The 16,486-nt window shown below is 42.2% G+C and overlaps 1 protein-coding gene across 1 annotated transcript in view; it reads left to right on the top strand.

Annotated features, from left to right (window-relative positions):
* The first annotated feature begins 236 nt into the window (after positions 1-236).
* The window catches only part of RNF150 (ring finger protein 150), a 116,055-nt gene continuing 99,805 nt past the window's right edge, over positions 237-16,486 (top strand). Inside the window, exon 1 of the mRNA XM_010412167.2 lies at positions 237-907. Coding sequence (XP_010410469.2) covers positions 442-907 — 466 coding nt within the window. The 5' untranslated portion in view covers positions 237-441. The remainder of the gene's footprint in view (positions 908-16,486) is intronic.

Raw genomic sequence — 16,486 nt, 5'->3', positions numbered from 1 at the left:
CGGGGAGGGCAGCCCCTTCCGCCGGGAACCCCCTCCGCCGGCAGCGCGTCTGTCCGTGGGGCCGGGCCGGGACCGAGTCCGTATTGGGAACCGCGCCACCGTGTGCGCGTCTGAACCTCCCCCCGCACCGCGCCGCCCCCTCCGCGCCGTCCCCGGCCGCGCTGCCAGCAGCGGGGGAGGCAGCTGTGCGAGCAGGCCGAGGGAGGGGAGGAAGGGGCAGGAGGGAGGAGGGAGAGGGGAGGGCGGAGACGGGGCCAGCCCGAGGAAATCAAACGGCCCCGACATGAATTAGGCAGCGGCTGCAGAGGGGAGGGCCCCCTCCCCCCTCGTTCGCTGGTCCCCGCACGGTGCCGGCGGGAGCAGCGCCGCCCCGCTCAGAGCGGCGGCTCGGGGCACGCACACACACACGGACCGGCGGCGGCCGGGCGGGGGGGCCGGCAGATGAAGATGGCAATGTCTGTGATCCAAGCGTGCCGCAGCCTGGCGCTCTCAACATGGCTGCTGTCCTTTTGTTTCGTGCATCTGCTGTGCCTGGACTTCACTGTGGCCGAGAAGGAAGAGTGGTACACGGCCTTCGTCAACATCACCTACGCCGACCCGGCGGCCGGCAGCGCCGAGCTCCGCAGCGAGAAGAGCGAGTGCGGGCGCTACGGCGAACAGTCGCCCAAGCAGGACGCCCGCGGGCAGGTGGCCCTCTCCGCCTCGCCCGCAGATCGCTACGCCTGCGACCCCGGCACCCGCTTCAACGCCCCGGCGCCGGGCAAGAGCTGGGTGGCCCTAATCCCGCGGGGAAACTGCACCTACAAGGACAAGATCCGCCACGCCGCCGCCCAGAACGCCTCCGCCGTCGTCATCTATAACTTGGGCTCCAGCAACGCCAACGAGACCATCACCATGCCTCACGCAGGTGAGCCGCGCCACCCCCAGGGGTGTGCTGAGGGGCAGACAGATGGACCCTGTTTTCCAGCCCGCTCTGCCGTCCCACATTCTTGGGGTGGGAGCTACTGCGGGAAGCTGTCCTCGCACCTCCTGACAGGGAGCGGATGGGCTGTAGGCGTCACTGAGTGGTGGGTGCCCATTGTGGAGGACATGGAGCTCCTCTCCATGCGGCTGTGGCAAAGGATGGATGTGCTAGCAGCACATCCATAGCAATGCACGCCGGTGCTCCAGGGGTGAAAAGTTTGGAATATGTAAAGTTTGGGTCTAGAATGGGATGCTGATCCCACTGTGAAGCACCGGTGTTTCATTGTTTCCTGAGAGTCCTCTGGCAGGTGCCGTGTGGGATCGAGTGTGATTGAGGGCTTCGGAAGAGGAGAAGTTGTAATGTTGTGGTGCAGGCTTATCAGGAGGTGCAGTAAAGTAGAGAACACGGTGTCCACAGTCTTGGCTGCGATAGTGTAAAAGCTGTGAGATCAAGTAGGAATGTCGAGTATCTGATTTGGTGAGAACATGAGATATGTCGTCCAGGACTGGGATGGGGACAGTGTTTCACTCTCCCAGGTGAATGTTCTGGTGGAGTTTGTGCTTGCAGTGTCAGCACATGCGTGGTCGGGTCCCAATACTGCTTGTCAACTAGGACCCAGTCAAAATCCAGTCATTTGAAACAGCCTAAACCTTGGCTTATGACCACAAAAAAACCCCCACTGCTTTTGTACCAGCGCTTGATCTGAAAAAACGTCTTAAAAACAGTTCGCCAGATTTATATTTAGGGACAGTGTTTTTTGCCAGGGGTCACTTGTCTTTTATACCAGCTCTCTATGCCATGAAGATAAAATGCCACCTATTGTGAAATCTCAGTTTGGTTTCTCTCCAGTAACTAATCATGCCCAGCTGTTTCATGCCAGTAGAATCTTAGTAGAGTTGGAGTAAACTGAAACACAGAAATGCTGCAAAACAGGATGTTATTCTAATGACATGTAAAATTTCCACAGTAAACTAGCTGGCTTGGATGTGCTGAGAAGCAATTTGTTGCCTAACTATAATGCTAAAATACTGCTGATGCAAAAGCAGGACTTTTGGAAGCTCTTATGTCCAGCCTGTTTCAGAGTTTAACCATTTGTATTGAGCAAATTAGTGTTTCTTTGGTAGGGTTGGTGGAAGCTGGGGTTTTTTGTATTGTTTTCCTTTGGTTTTGTGAGACAAGCAACTCATAAGCTCTTGAGCTTCTTAAAACTGTGCTTTATTATCTGCCCATGGTTTAGCAGTATTCAGATTACACTTCTTCCTACTTTAGGTATCACAGATTATATACTAAACAGTATAAAGCAGGAGGAGCTTGGCATACTTATGCACCCTCAAAGTAAAGCTCAGGCTGTTTTAAAACTTAAGATGCAGCATAGTTTATTCTTCTCTAGTAATTTTCTCTAAAACTGCCAACATGTTGGATCAATTAATGGTTTGGCTGTTTTTAAAGTATGCACTAAGCTGTTTTCCCACACAAATGGTGTTTTATTAAGAAACAGTGGGAGTAAAAAATGTGTCTAACCTTTTCAAATGTTAGAGTTTTAGTTTGTTTTAAAGTCTAAGATGAAGTAGGGAAGGTGACTTTCTTACTAAAGTGGCCTCCGATTTAAAAAATATACTATCAGTTGTCCTGGGAGCAGCTTCTTTTATGTCATATGACTCCAAAGGATTTGTTCTGAGAATCCTTTCTGAGTACTGAATTGATACCTAGCAGTGGGTTTGTACAGCACCGGAGGCTGAAATGAAAGGAAACTTGCAGAAATTAATCTGTACTTGTGGAACATGATCAGTGAAACTGACGGACTTTGCTCATTGATTTGAGGAGGTTGTCCTCATTCTAAGGATTTTTGTTCAGCGAAGTTGAATAATGGTTGTTGGGCTTACCTTAGAGAAGACCTGTCCTCTGCACATAGTCAAAACTGAGAGGAGTTTTAGAGCACAAGTCTGATGGAACAGAAGGAAAAATAATTATTCTTAGGTATTTAGCAATCTAGCAGGGATTCAGAACTTTACTCTCCCTCTGGTACGACTCTTACTCTGGGACAAAGCAAATGTTCAAGCTGTGTAAAATTGTGGCTGCAAATTTCTAACTTGCAGCCTTTGACATTTGCTTGTTCCTAGTCTAAATGATAGCACAAGATTCAAGGAAAAAATGAATCAGTTTCTTGGTTTCTGAGTTCAGCAGCATCTGCAGTGCTCTGCCCACGCCAAATCCTGGAGTGGGAAGAAGAAAATTCCATCCTGGAAAATACTTGGAGGTTGAGAGAGGAGGGTGAAATATGACCAAAAAAGCAATTTAAAAGTCAAAAGAAATATGATGTTACTCACTTTTTTATTTTCCTCCCACAGATTTTTTTGAGGTTTCATAGATGCTTAAACAAACTCTTCCTATACAGAAAAGTGTATCCTGTTGCATAACAATGTGGCTTCTGCCCTTACTAAATAACTGTTACTCCTAAGAGTAATACTACCCCTAAGACAGTTTTTTTTCCCTTACATATGTTCTTCTCTTCTGTATGCTTTGCCTTCTTTCTCTTATTGTCACTTTACCTCTTTGTGCTGCTTTTTCTGCTCCTCTCACCCTTGTTTCTTCATCTCTACCCCTGTGCTTCATTCCCTGCCTTAATCACGTTACTTTGCCATTTCATAGTGCTTTGCCCTTGCCACTTTCTTCCCCATGGTGTCTTTCTCCTGCCAAAGAACTTACCTCATGGCTCTGTGTTTAATTATATTTCCTGTTTTCTGCTACAGTGCATGCCAATGACCCTTTGCTCATGTGGTGCCTCCTGATTTTAAAATCTATAGGCAACTCTAGCAAGATACTGTGCATGAAGTTGAAGGAGGGTCCATAGATCTCCCTCCCACCACCCCCAGATCAAAACCAGGGTAGTATTATATCAAGGCTTGTTGCGGAAATCTTAAAATATGACTCTGCAGGATTTATTTATAGAGCCCCATACAACACAAAGTGTGCAATTTGAACCAGTTCCATCACCCCATGGAAAGCCTTTGCTTTCAGGGAGCTTGTACTGAGGTCACTGCTTGCACACCCAGAAGGGTGAGGTGGAGTTCTGACATCTGCATTCACAGGGAATGCGGAGCTCTGGGATTCCCCTGCTGGGATGTCCCTAGCTTGTATATCATTTGCTACAGCCTGTGCAAACTGGCATCTTTATTTCTGTTGGCTTGAAGGATGGTGTAGGAGCTGTGAGTATGACTTCGTTTGCTTTTTGACTAAGTAGGATCCAACCAGAGAAGGAACAAAAGCATCTAGTATTTCTATTTCATGTGCTTTGCACTTCTACAATATCAACTTCCCTAGCAGAAAAGTACTCTAATAATATAGAGGATGTTCTTTTTTCTTCAGAAGAATAATCCATGGTGTTGGCTGGAGTTTCTCATTGAAGTTTTTTCTTATTCAGACCAAATTAGCTATTATCTAGGTTTGAAAAGGCCCTAGTCACTGTGTCTACATTTATTAACTTAGTATTAATTTGAAGTAGTCTTACTACCTGTTGTAGCATGTCCTAACATTTCCTCTGAGCTCTGAATAGAGACAGTAAGAGAGCCTTCCAGAAAGTGATTCAAGGTGAGAAATTCCTTCTCTACAGTTCATATTTGAGGGAACCTACATGGACCACTTCTAGCCTGGGAACCTGTCAGGTGCTTGGGGTGAGGGAAGAATGTTAACTGTGACGGTACATGATTCATGTATGGGTAAAAATCAAATCTATAATATTCTACGTAGTTTGTAACATTCAGTTGGAATTCTGAGGTGCATCAGATTATCTCACAGAATGGATACTGTTAATATGTGAAGTAAATTGCATCCTATGTATTTTCCACCAGGAACATGCGTTAGTCAGGCAGTTTTGCATTCTCTGTATTCTGCTTCTCCAGTGCATCCCATGAAAAATTTTAAGTCACGTGCCTCACCTATGACAGCCCCTTAAGGGCAGATGCCTCATTTTTTTGTAATGGCTCATATACACAGCAGCAAGTAGCAGCTGTACCTTTGAGACATGAATCTCATAAGTGGTCTAAGATGATTCTGACTTCTCCCCTCCCTCTCTGGCCCTCAGGTGCAGTGTGTGCGTCCTAGACTGCATGAGGAAGGCATGGCCATCCCACTGCAAATTCAGATGTGTCCTTCCACATGTGCTGTGAAGGGGCCAGCCTCAACCTGGGAGCATTCAGCTCAATAAGAGTTTCTTCCTTTGTACTCAGATTTTTGTTCCTTGATCAGTGACTAGTCTTACCTTTTACATATTTTAAGATGGTAATAGTTTGGGCTTTGGGCTACCCTGTAGATTTGTAGTGATGTGCAAATTAAACACCAGAGTTGAAGATTTCTCTCTTTACAAACTTGATTCAGTACTGTAGCTACATTACATTTGTTTCCTTATTAAAACAATTGTTTTCCTAAACTTCTGTGGAATTCTAATGAGGAAAATGTGCTGAGAGCATTCACACTGAATTTACATATGGATAAGTGTGAATTAATTGAGGGCTGGAGATTTCAGCCTTCCAGAGTCTGCCATAATTTTTTTCTGTTCCAGGCACCCAAGATTGATTCCTAATAGAAACTCAGTGAGGGAGGGAGATGGAGATTAGTGCATCTCTGAGCCCTATCCATTGAGGCATTGCTGGGATGTGCTGCCATCCTCAGGAACTAGAAGGGCTCCTGGATCCATCATGTAGGCCTGGCTTTCTGCAGTTTTTGAAAACCTAGTTCTCTGTGTTTATCAAAATTCAGGATTTATAGCTGACAGGCTGTCCCACTGCATTCCCTAGTGAGCCACACTTCTGCTTGCTAGTTCTGCTCTGGTGAGGTTCTAGACTGCTTTACTGCCCATGTGTTCAGGTATGCCAGGTGGAGGGGACACTTGCTGTTAGGTAACTAGTTTAGCTTAAACTGAATTGAAAGGAATGAATTTGACCTTCACGGACTAGAACAACAAAATACCATTAGTCCCTGGTACTACTTGGGACAGCCACTTCAGCTGGGGCACTGAGTTTTGTCATTAGATGAGATGCTTTTTTGTCATGTTGAGTCTACCATCTTTCACCCTCATGGCTGGGTCATGTACCTCCTTCGGAGCCCACTGCAGACAGTGGGAAGAAAGATAGTGGAAGGACACAGAGTCCACTGAGCTTTGGATCAAGTCATAAAGTACAGCTTTCCCTACAAAGAGGTGAAGTATTGATTCATTGAAGATTTCATTGATCCTCCAAGCTTATTGATTGCAAAAGCAGTTAGATTTCTGCTTTGGTTATCGGCAACATTTGTATACAGTGGCATTCATACAAATGCTGTCCTTAGATCTCTGCAGTAAGAAGTGACACAGCAAGAAGAAAATCTTCCTCAGGAACAAAACTGTGTCCATATCCACACTAACTGCTGACTGGTGATCTGGAGCACCTCCTTTTGATATATAGTCCTTAGGAGAATGGCTTGCTTTTGAGAAAGCAGTGGTTTGTCCTAGTTCCATTGGTATTTTGTCTTTAAAATGGTAATGTTAGCTTGGGTTATTAGAATATTGTGGCAGTCTGTGGCTTAGTGTAACACATTAATTGATGCAGATATATTTCTGTGCTACCTCCCTTCACTCCACATCACAGAGGACAGGAACATTTTCAGCAAAAAGGGAGAGAAAACTAACTAGTTCAGTGTTGGCACTCCTAAGAGTCTTTTCCTGGTGAGAGAGGAGGACACTTTCTACTTTTCTCATGTAAGCAAAGGCCTAAAAGAACCCATTATTGTGCAGCACTTGTTTGATGGAGCTCATGGTGCTTTGTCATGTGAGATGACTGAGTTTCAAGTGACGTCTGCCTCCGTACACCACGAGCCAGGCTGGTGAAGAGTTAGGCATTTATGAAGAGATAGGCCAACAACTTCTTCACTTCCCAATAATTTCTACATAGCTAACCTGCACAGAAACAGCATTCATTTCAAGAGAAGCCCCACTTCTGCCCTTTCAGCTACATTTGAGTAACAGTCACTTGATGACTCCTTTGGTGCAGAAGGGAGTGAACAATACAATCATTGACTCACAGAAATCAGATATGGAAAAGATTGAGTAGTCCATGTAATCTGCCACCTTACTAATGCAGGGCTGCTTCCTATAGTGTTACCATCCAGTATCATCACAGTGCTTTTTGCTTAGCATCTTGCAAAGGAAAGAATTTCGGGGTGCTTCAGAAACAAATGCAGTCTGTGTAAGGAGAATGGTTCTGAGGCAAGCGATACAAAATGTAGGAAAATGTTAATGAGTAATTCTATACCTTGCAGTAATATTAAATTCTCATACCTTCTACAAAGGCATAGCTGCTAAAGGATAAATAAGGTTTAAAGCCAACTGTATCCATTGTGCCGCACAGTCTAGGGGAGTTATATGGCAATTGTAAGAAGAAGGAAGTGGCAAAATATTTTGCAACTGGTTGTGTCCAAACAGGCTTTACAGTGCTATGTCTTGATTCCTCAGTGGGATGTGATCCTGGACTTTGTTCATGACCAGCGCTCTCCTCATTTCACTGTGTGGTGTTTTGGTTTCTCTGGAAAAGAAATCTGGATGGTTCAGCGTCTGGTCAGGCACTGCACAGTTTGACCAGGTCCTCGATGTGGATGAGCAGGGATCAAGGACCCCTCAGAGTATCCTGCTTTTCATGAGTGCATTTGGATGTAGTATCTCAGAATGTAATTCTCTTGAGAACTACAATTTCTGTTACCTGGAGAAGAAAACCCAAACCTGTTAGGTGAAACCTTAACTTAAAAAATTCACCATATTAAATCTACCAGCTCTATATCTACTATCTGATGCACTGGCCATATTAGTGTAATCAGAAGTAATTCTTCAGCCAGGCTAGGCTGAAAATTACTGAGTTAGATTCTTACCACCTGCTGGAAACAATGGTTTTTAGTTTAAAAACGGATGGGAGGGAAACACCTTTTACCAGTTCTAATAGATAGGTTATAAATATCGTTTGCATATGAAACAACAATACTATGCAGCTGTGTTTTACAGGAGAGGCCTAACAAGGGCATTCTTTACTTTCTGACTCCTATAGATTATTTGAAATAACCCTTAGAAAACTGAACTCAGTAGAAATGAAGGAGACAATGAAAAAATTAAACTGTTTTATTGCTATTCCACACTGAAATATGAAAAGCTAGCATACTTTATTTTGTGTTACTCAAAGATAATAGCTTTAAGGAATAATTGTTCATTTCTTTTCCCTCTCAAGAGTGGCCAATAAATAATGTCAATGAATTTAAATGCCTGTTCGTTTGCCTCTGACAGTATAATCATAGTGATATTCAATTATACTGCTAGACCTGAGGGTCTTGTCAGAACTTTGGTCTTGAATTTGATGTGTTTAACTGTGTTTATGTACATAAATTGCTGTAAATTGGAGAGGTACTTTCAGCTTGAGACAAAATTAAAAGGAAAAAAATGTTTGTCTTTTTAGTTCCCAAACCCCAGAAACGAAAATTACAGCCTTGTAACTCCATAGAGTCCTGGATTGAGTATGTCTTGCATACTTCTTAAACCCAGATAGAAGCAACATAGATACATCTGCACAGGAATGCAGTTCCTCCAGGGATACATGGAAGAGGGTGGGTTGGCAAATGCTCTCCTGTGCTACACACTTAGTGAGACATAGCTTTTTAAAATTAATTTGTATTCCATAGTATTGTGAGCTTTTATCCTGAGAGAGGACCTCAGCAGTGGGATGCTCCATTACAAAGCAGTTCTTGTTGTATAGTTTTCTGCCAAGACAACCCCTTACTACTGACATATTTGTCTACAAACCATCATCGTTTGTCACTGAAATGGACTTAATGATACAGGATTTTACTCTTCCTCGTAATTTGTTCTGTATCTTGGGCTTCCTCCCTTCTTATATGCTCTTTGGTTTGCTTCTCACTGTTCCAGACTCTGCTTACAAGCCATCTTTTTTCTGAAAGTCATTGTAAGAATATCTCACCAGATAATATATGTATTTTAAAGGGAATTATACATCACATTAATCTCTGGCTTCCAGCTTTATAAATCACACATCGTTAAACTGTGCTCCTCTATTTGTTGTTTTCATCTTGCAGTCCATGTCAAAAAATTCTTATTTTTTTTAGCATGGCCACTGTTATGTTACACTGAATGTGCCTGACATTACACAGCCGTGTTCAGAATGGACTCCAGACCCTAGTGGGTAATTTAATCTTTAATTAACGTATATGCCTAATCTTAAGATTGCTGTAAAATGTGTCAGCATTAGCTGAATATGTGTTGTGGGTTGCCTGGTTTCAGACCCAGCACGATAAGCTCTATGGTTTTATTGTTTTGGTTAAATTGATTTTGGAGCACTTCAGAAGCTTTTGCACCTAATTGTTATTCTCATAGCAGCAGAGCATTTCCAGGTCCTCAGGATCGAAGCTCTGGGTGTCTAACAAGTTTCACTATGAAAGATTTCTTGCATTTTCTAATTAGGCAGGAGTTCTCTATCAGTATCTGATAAAGATCTCTCTGGTGTTACATCCTGTGATGCTAGCTAAAATGTTCCTATTCTTTTTCCTTTTCCATTTCAGTAGTTTCTGTTAGAAGACAGAAATTGTTTCTGCTTTTCCTTTGCCCTTTTGAAAATCTCTGTGTTAGAGAATCTTAAATCTTCGGCCATATTTCTAGTACATGTCACTGTTTGTACTCAAAAATAAATCAGTCTTTAAAACAGGACAGTCTGATGCTGCAGTCACATTCATGATTGCTTTTTACACTTGCACGGAGTATGCTTTCCCCTCTTGTGCCTTTTTAAGCTTTTGCTATATGCTTGCTGTCTCCTAGTTTTACCTGCCACTATCATGCTCCTTGACAGAGGCAGCTTTTGCAAGATTACACAATCTCTGTGCCTGGTCTCTTATTGTTCTTCATGTGTCCATGTGTTTGGAAGTACCATCTGGTTGTCCATCAAATTCATACCTTTACTAAACACTTTATCAAAATTTCTCATGCCGGAAAATGAGGAGCTGTCTGAGTAAAATACATTATGTCTTTTTATAGTGCTGCCTTTGATATATTTGCCTTGCCTTATCTTTCCTTCAATCATATACCCTCTTTATTTTCTGCCTAATTTTTTCTCTCCTTTGGTTTGTTGGGTTTTTTTGTTTATTATCCCTGCTTCCTGTAAATCTTTTCCATGGACTTCTCACCCTTTTTTTTTTTCTTGCCTTCTTCCCTTTCCCTTTATGTGCTCTGCACCTGTTTTTCATCTCTTCTATTTTGAATTTTTTTTTTTCCTTTCTGCCCACTCCTTACCAGGTTGACAAAAGGAGCCAAATGCTATTTGCTTTGCAAAAACCTTGACTGTAAGAGGAAGCAGTGCAGGATTATGCTCTTTGGGTGGTTTTTCCTTTGCAGCTGACTCTGGTTTTAAAGAGCATCTGCTGTCTGCTGCTCAGGGTGGGCTCAGAGGAGTGGGACACCAGCAACTGGGAAGTCATCAAAAGAGGGACAGGCATAGCACATTTGTTGTGCATAGAAGCATTTGTGCTGAGCACTCCTAAGTCTTTTTCATGAATTCTTAATGGACTGAATTATGGTCCCCTTTCTTTCATGCTTTTATGGAAGAAGATTAAGTTCCCCCTCTCCGGATGCTAGAAAAACTGATGGGATTTTTTTCTATCAGAACTGTTTTTCTTAGGTAGTGAAATGGATTTTCAACAGAAAACTGTTTTGGAAAGTTTTTGTTCTCTGGAAAAGATCTTACAGGTCTGGTTTGAATAAAAATTTTATTTTAGTAAATATTTTATGTTTCTGAATTTCAGTTTCAGAAGCAGTTTGGTTTCCCTTTTCCTTTTTTTGATGATACATTACATTTTAATCAGCTTCTACCAGCTTTAGATACTAGTTCCAATCCAGAGCACAGACCTGACTTTTTCCCAACTCACTTTTCTCCAGGAATCAATGCATGCATCTGATCATCATCAGTTTTATTTAAAGATACTGACCTCAGGTTTGCAGTGCTGAATTTCTTTTCCCTGTGACTGTGTGACAGCAGCTTTCTGTCTTCTCACAGTGCAGTCCCTAAGCTGTGTAGAGTCTTTAGCCCTTGCTTTGTGTCTTCACTAGCAGATTTCAGCACTGTGTCTAGATGCACACGGGAACAACACTCAGTGTGAGATAAAGATTGCTCTCACAAAGGCATAACAGGGATCAGTAGCTGTCAATGGAAGTGAGATAAATTCAGGCTTGTAGTATGATGCAATTTCCTAAATGGTTGCCCATACCTTAATGTTATTTGCATGGGACTGGATAGTTCTCTAAATGTCAAATCCTGGGAAAAATACCCCATTCTCTGGGAAAATTATGGTGGCATCTGTACAAGGAAGGTTAGAGAAGGTGTTCATAGTAGTTCTTACGGTTTTAGGATACTTCTCTGGAACTATGACCCAGCTCTCTTCCACGCTTGGAGACTCAAAACTGCTCTGGCAGAAGCTCTGCACTGTGGGCAAAGATAAACCCTCTGGAGTGAAACATCAGCTTTTCACAACAGGATCTCTGCAAAGCCCTTAGCTGGGTGACAGTGATGAACCAAAGTCAGCTTGATATTTCTTTGTGACTGTTGCTCATAGAGGAGGAAACTGCAAGAAAAGGCACTTGCAATAAAAACAGTCCAAGCCACTTCTATTTTTTGTGTCTGAAGATAGCTAACAAATGCAGAGAGGTGTCCATAAGCCTCCACCAACTGACCAAGCTTGTCTTGCAGCATGAGAGATGTGAAAGCCTTTATATTCTAAAACTTTTATTTAACTGTTTAATGCCAGCACAAGGGAATATTGTGATGGAATGCAACCTAGAGCAGCAAAACTATCACAGGTGAGGATGAAATAGTTCAAAAGACAGTAGTACCATCATTTGCTTTGCCAGAGAAACAGCTGAAATAGCCATTAGATAAAAGTCATGTGGATGAACCTGAATCCTGGAGAGGTGAATTCATGTTGATAAGAAAAGACGTTAAAATAGGTGGTGACCCCTGTGGTCTCCCCATCATGTGGGAAGTTTTCCTCTCAGAGACTGTGAAATGTCTTTGACTAACCCATATATCTTAAACCTCATTTCAGTTCTGCACTGATTCCCATTTCTCACTGGCAACCACTGTCATGATCTTTGACATTTTCTTGTCTGCTGCCTCACTGCTGTTTGTTCCAGTCCTTGCTTGCTGGCTTCACAGGTGGTGGGATCATTCCTTGAGATGACGAGGTTCTTGGTCAGCTCTGGTTTGAGCTTGTATGTTTTTCTCTCGTTGCCATTAGCAGTTTGGGAATGGCGGGTTGCACTGCTCCCAGAGTGCTGCCCAGTTGGATCCACAGGTGAATTAGATACGGAAAGCTACCAAACAGCTGAAGTGCAGGTGAAAGCCATGAGCTCTGTCTAAGGCAGCCGGGATCATCTAGTGCACATTGATTCTTCAGGGAGCTCCTCTGTCATCTTTACTCCCCTGACCTACTGACCCCTGCTTAAGAAGATACATAGGAACATTTCTTTGTTCAGTGTTAGTGGGGTTTTGGTTTGGGTTTTTTTTTTCACCTAGAAACATTCTCTTTTCTTTATTGAATACCCAGACAGCCTTTTTTCTCCCCCCTTTTTTTTTCCTGTCCTGGTCTACTAACCAGAACTTATCGAGATGCAAGTTATGAGAGTCCACAGACAATTTTTAAAACAAAAATATGACTGCATAACTATTTATTTCCAAAATTATGCTTTCTAAGGGTTGTTAGTTCGAAGAAATTTTTGGTGCCAGAGAGTTTATGTTATCTGGTTTCTAAATATGCATGACATCACTTCTTTCTGCAATAATTAAGGGCTTCATTCCCATTAACTAATTTATGTAGCCATCTTTCTTCTGTTAGACTTGCAGAAAATAACAAAGCAAGCACTGAACTTTTAGTGTAGAACATCTCCTGTTGAGTACCTTGGACATTTGAAGTGTAGAATCTATTCTTAGTTCTTAACCAATGTTGTGTTGAATTAGCACAATGATTACTGTTGTCTTTTCATTTTCTAGCTGCAGACCAGGAGTATTTCTTGCCAGTGCAAAGACAGCTCTACAAATTCTATCACAAAGCTGTTGTCTTTGGCTCTGACTAGCCAAATCTGTTGTGGGTTAGCCCACAAAACAGGAGCTACTGTGCGTATGTAAAGCAATAGACTCCTTGGTAGTAATAGCAAGGAGGCAATTTTAATGGGGTCTCAACTGGACTGATACAGCAACTCCTAAAATGTCTTCCTTGCAAATGAGACCAATACTTAAAAACCACTTCTCACTTTGCTAAGGTAGTGATTTGGCTGTCTTAAAACTCAGTAGTAGGTATTTTTAAATTATTTCTTATGTATACATTACATTAAATTAATTCGGAGAACAGTTCATGTCCCAGTTGAGGAAAATGTTTGCACAAATGGTTATAGTTAAGCTCACATTTAGTTCTTGCTGAGAATGGACTAGAAGTTGAGCACCTTGACTAAATGTCACTGAAAATGGTTCTGTGAGGAAATGTCATCTGTGAAAGATGTAGAAGTGTCTGACATAGCCCAGAGGCTTTTTATTAAGAATGTTACTGTGGTCACCTCAGGTGCAGCTTATGCCCTCCTATAGCACTGTGAATACTCAAGATCCTTACAATAAGCACTTCTATTTGGAATTGTAAAAATAAGATACATACACTTTATATATTTAATAAAAGAGATGCTTAATAAATACCTATTAAAAGAGATGATTTAATTATTTTTCCTTTTTCCACATAGTTTGACTAAGAAGCAAAGGTGCCTCTTAACTTCCAGTGAACACTGTGCCCCTCCCATCTGTGGAAAAGCTGGGTACCCAAACCCTTTAAAACCCAGCTGCTGTCTGTTCTCCACTGTGTTTTACTTGTTGTGTGTCACCATTGCATGCAGAGGAACAATCACAGCTGTGGGAAGCGTGGACAGCTGTTTAGATATTTGCAGATGGCTTAAAGATGTGTATCAACCAGTCATTTGTACTTGCTAGGTGAGCTAGGGGAGTTTATGTAATTTAGAATAGCCACACAGCATTTCTTTGCCAATCAGGGAGTTGCCTAATTTGGAAATACATATATATCTGAGGCCAATCTGATACACAGCAGCTCCTTACCTTACACCCATTCCAGTTTGGGAATAATAATGGTAATGTTTTTCAGATTTGGTTCCAGGAGATAAAATTTTGCATCCTCCCTTGTGGCCTTATCAGTCTGTCAGCTTCATTTTGTTTTGAGAAATTCAGGAGAGGTTTCCTTAATGTTCCCAGTGGTACATATCAATTTTGGATAGGAGTTTTAGCCATTTAGACAGTTGTTTGGGTTATGTTGAGATGATGGGAAACTGTAACCAAGGAGGAGGGAAGTGTAAAATTAACAGATGTTCCTCCTTTAGACATTCCTAAAAAGCTAACTGCCATATTTAGTTAAAGGGCTCTACCTGGAAATAATGCAATTATTACTTTTAATAACCTTTAAGTACATACGGGTGCCCCACAACAACTGTGTTAATGTCACAGAAAGACTTGCTAGACCAGGCAAATATTAATGTAGGATACACAAGTACTAATGAATACCTGAGGTGACTCAGTTGTTGCTGCCTGTTACGAGCTTCCCCTCCCCCCTCCCAAAGACATGTGCTCTGAGCTCCTTTGTTCCAAGCACGGGCAAAACCAAATGTAACTCAGACTCTTTAGCAGTGTCTGATTGGCCGCTCACCCCGGGTCCGCCCCCAGTCCTCCCCTTTCCCCTTCTCCTAAGAAAGATGGTCGAGGGGAGGCAAACGCCGTCTCTCAGCTCAGCGACTTTCCTGTGAACATCTCTGGTCGTCTGTCTCATTTGAAAGCTTCTAACTGCAGGGAATTGAGTGAGCAGGGAGCTATATTTCTCCCTCTTTGCTTCTGCTGATGGTATTTGCTCTGCAGCTGATTCAGGTACCGATTTTAGAGCTACCAAAGTGCTAGATCGCCTGTGCTACCTCTCAAGGCTGCTCGAGGCTTTCTAAGGCATTGAAATACAAGCGCTAGCCGGTATAAAGCTGAAAAGATACCTTCCACATTTGGCGCCCAATGAAAAGATACCTTCCACACTCAGTAGTGTCTTGAGTGCTTTGCAAACCTGTATTTATCACCACAAACCTCAAAGATGTTTCATAATCCATAAAGTGAATGGCCTGCATTGTGAGTGGAGGTGATTAGTATCTGTTTGTGAATGCTGTGCTCTTCACGGGCCTGGGCCCTACTTTACCTTCTCCTGTGTCTCCTTGTTTAATAAAACAGAATTGGAATCCATCCATCAGTGAATTACTGCAGGTTTGATTAATTTGTAAATAAACCTGATGTTCATGCTGTTACCCAACAGTTGTCTCCACTTGTGGGCAAGAGTTTCAGGATCTGAGAAAATGCATTAAGTCTTTATTCATAAAGTTCATGATATTAAGTCAACTTAAAAAAAAAAAAATTACATTTTTATTTTCGTTTCCATCTTTAATAATGAGAATGTCCCTGTCACTGAAATGGATAATACTCACAGCCTGCAAGCACCTCCAGACTCTAGCACTGAAGAGATTGTACCTTGTTTTGGGAAAGGGTGCTGCTCTGTACAGCCTTGGTAGCATGAAAACTGAAAGAATTTATGAAATTTTAAATAGGTTGGTGAATTTTAGGTCCGCTTTCCTTGATACTTTGAAGAAGCACATAAATGACTTGGCTGGAAAAGTCACAAGAAGTTCATAGGAAGGAAAAATTTCTCCACCCACGATATTCTGATCTCAGTAGTTCATACATGGAGAATTGGGATTAGACCGGGCTCTAAGCTGACTTTTCACAGGCCATACTTTCCATATGCAGACTGCTTTCAGACAAGCTCAGGTGCTGATTTCTGAACTTTGAGGTTAGTCACTATTTAAGGGTCTCCAACGTTCCCATTTAATTTAATTATATTTTTGCATGTTATGAAAAGAATTCCAATAACTGTCCTGTAAATTCCAACTCCCTAATCTTTCCCTTAGAAAAAGCATTCTGAGATTCTGGCTGATTTCCAGAAATGCACTTACCTATGCCACTAATTTGTAGCCTCACTTCTGAAATCCTAACCATGCTGAAGTCAATGCCAAAACTTCCTAAGGATTTCATCGCCAAATAGTTAAATCAGGAAAATAAATACCTGAACTCATTGTAATATCTCCTGCTGCCCTCATAGTATTTAACACTTTGTCAAGTACAGAAGAGCCACCAGCAAACATAATACCAGGCTTTCACCAGCATTGCCAGTGAAGTATCAACAGCCAGCATTTCATATGAATTGTACATATCTGTTGGATTCCATCCAGGCAAAACAGTAGACAACACCAGGGCTTCATTAAGATTATTTTGTAATTGAGTAAAATGATGGGTCAGCCTTGAACCTGTAAATATTAAGTGGCAGTAGTTCTCCAGCACATTTTAAAAAGGGTCCACCTGGCATCAAGTGAATGTA

Source organism: Corvus cornix, chromosome 4, assembly GCF_000738735.6.
Source record: "Corvus cornix cornix isolate S_Up_H32 chromosome 4, ASM73873v5, whole genome shotgun sequence".
NCBI classification, from domain to species: Eukaryota; Metazoa; Chordata; class Aves; order Passeriformes; family Corvidae; genus Corvus; species Corvus cornix.
The sequence above is the reverse complement of the archived record's forward strand: the minus strand, read 5'-3'. Positions and strand labels throughout refer to the sequence as shown.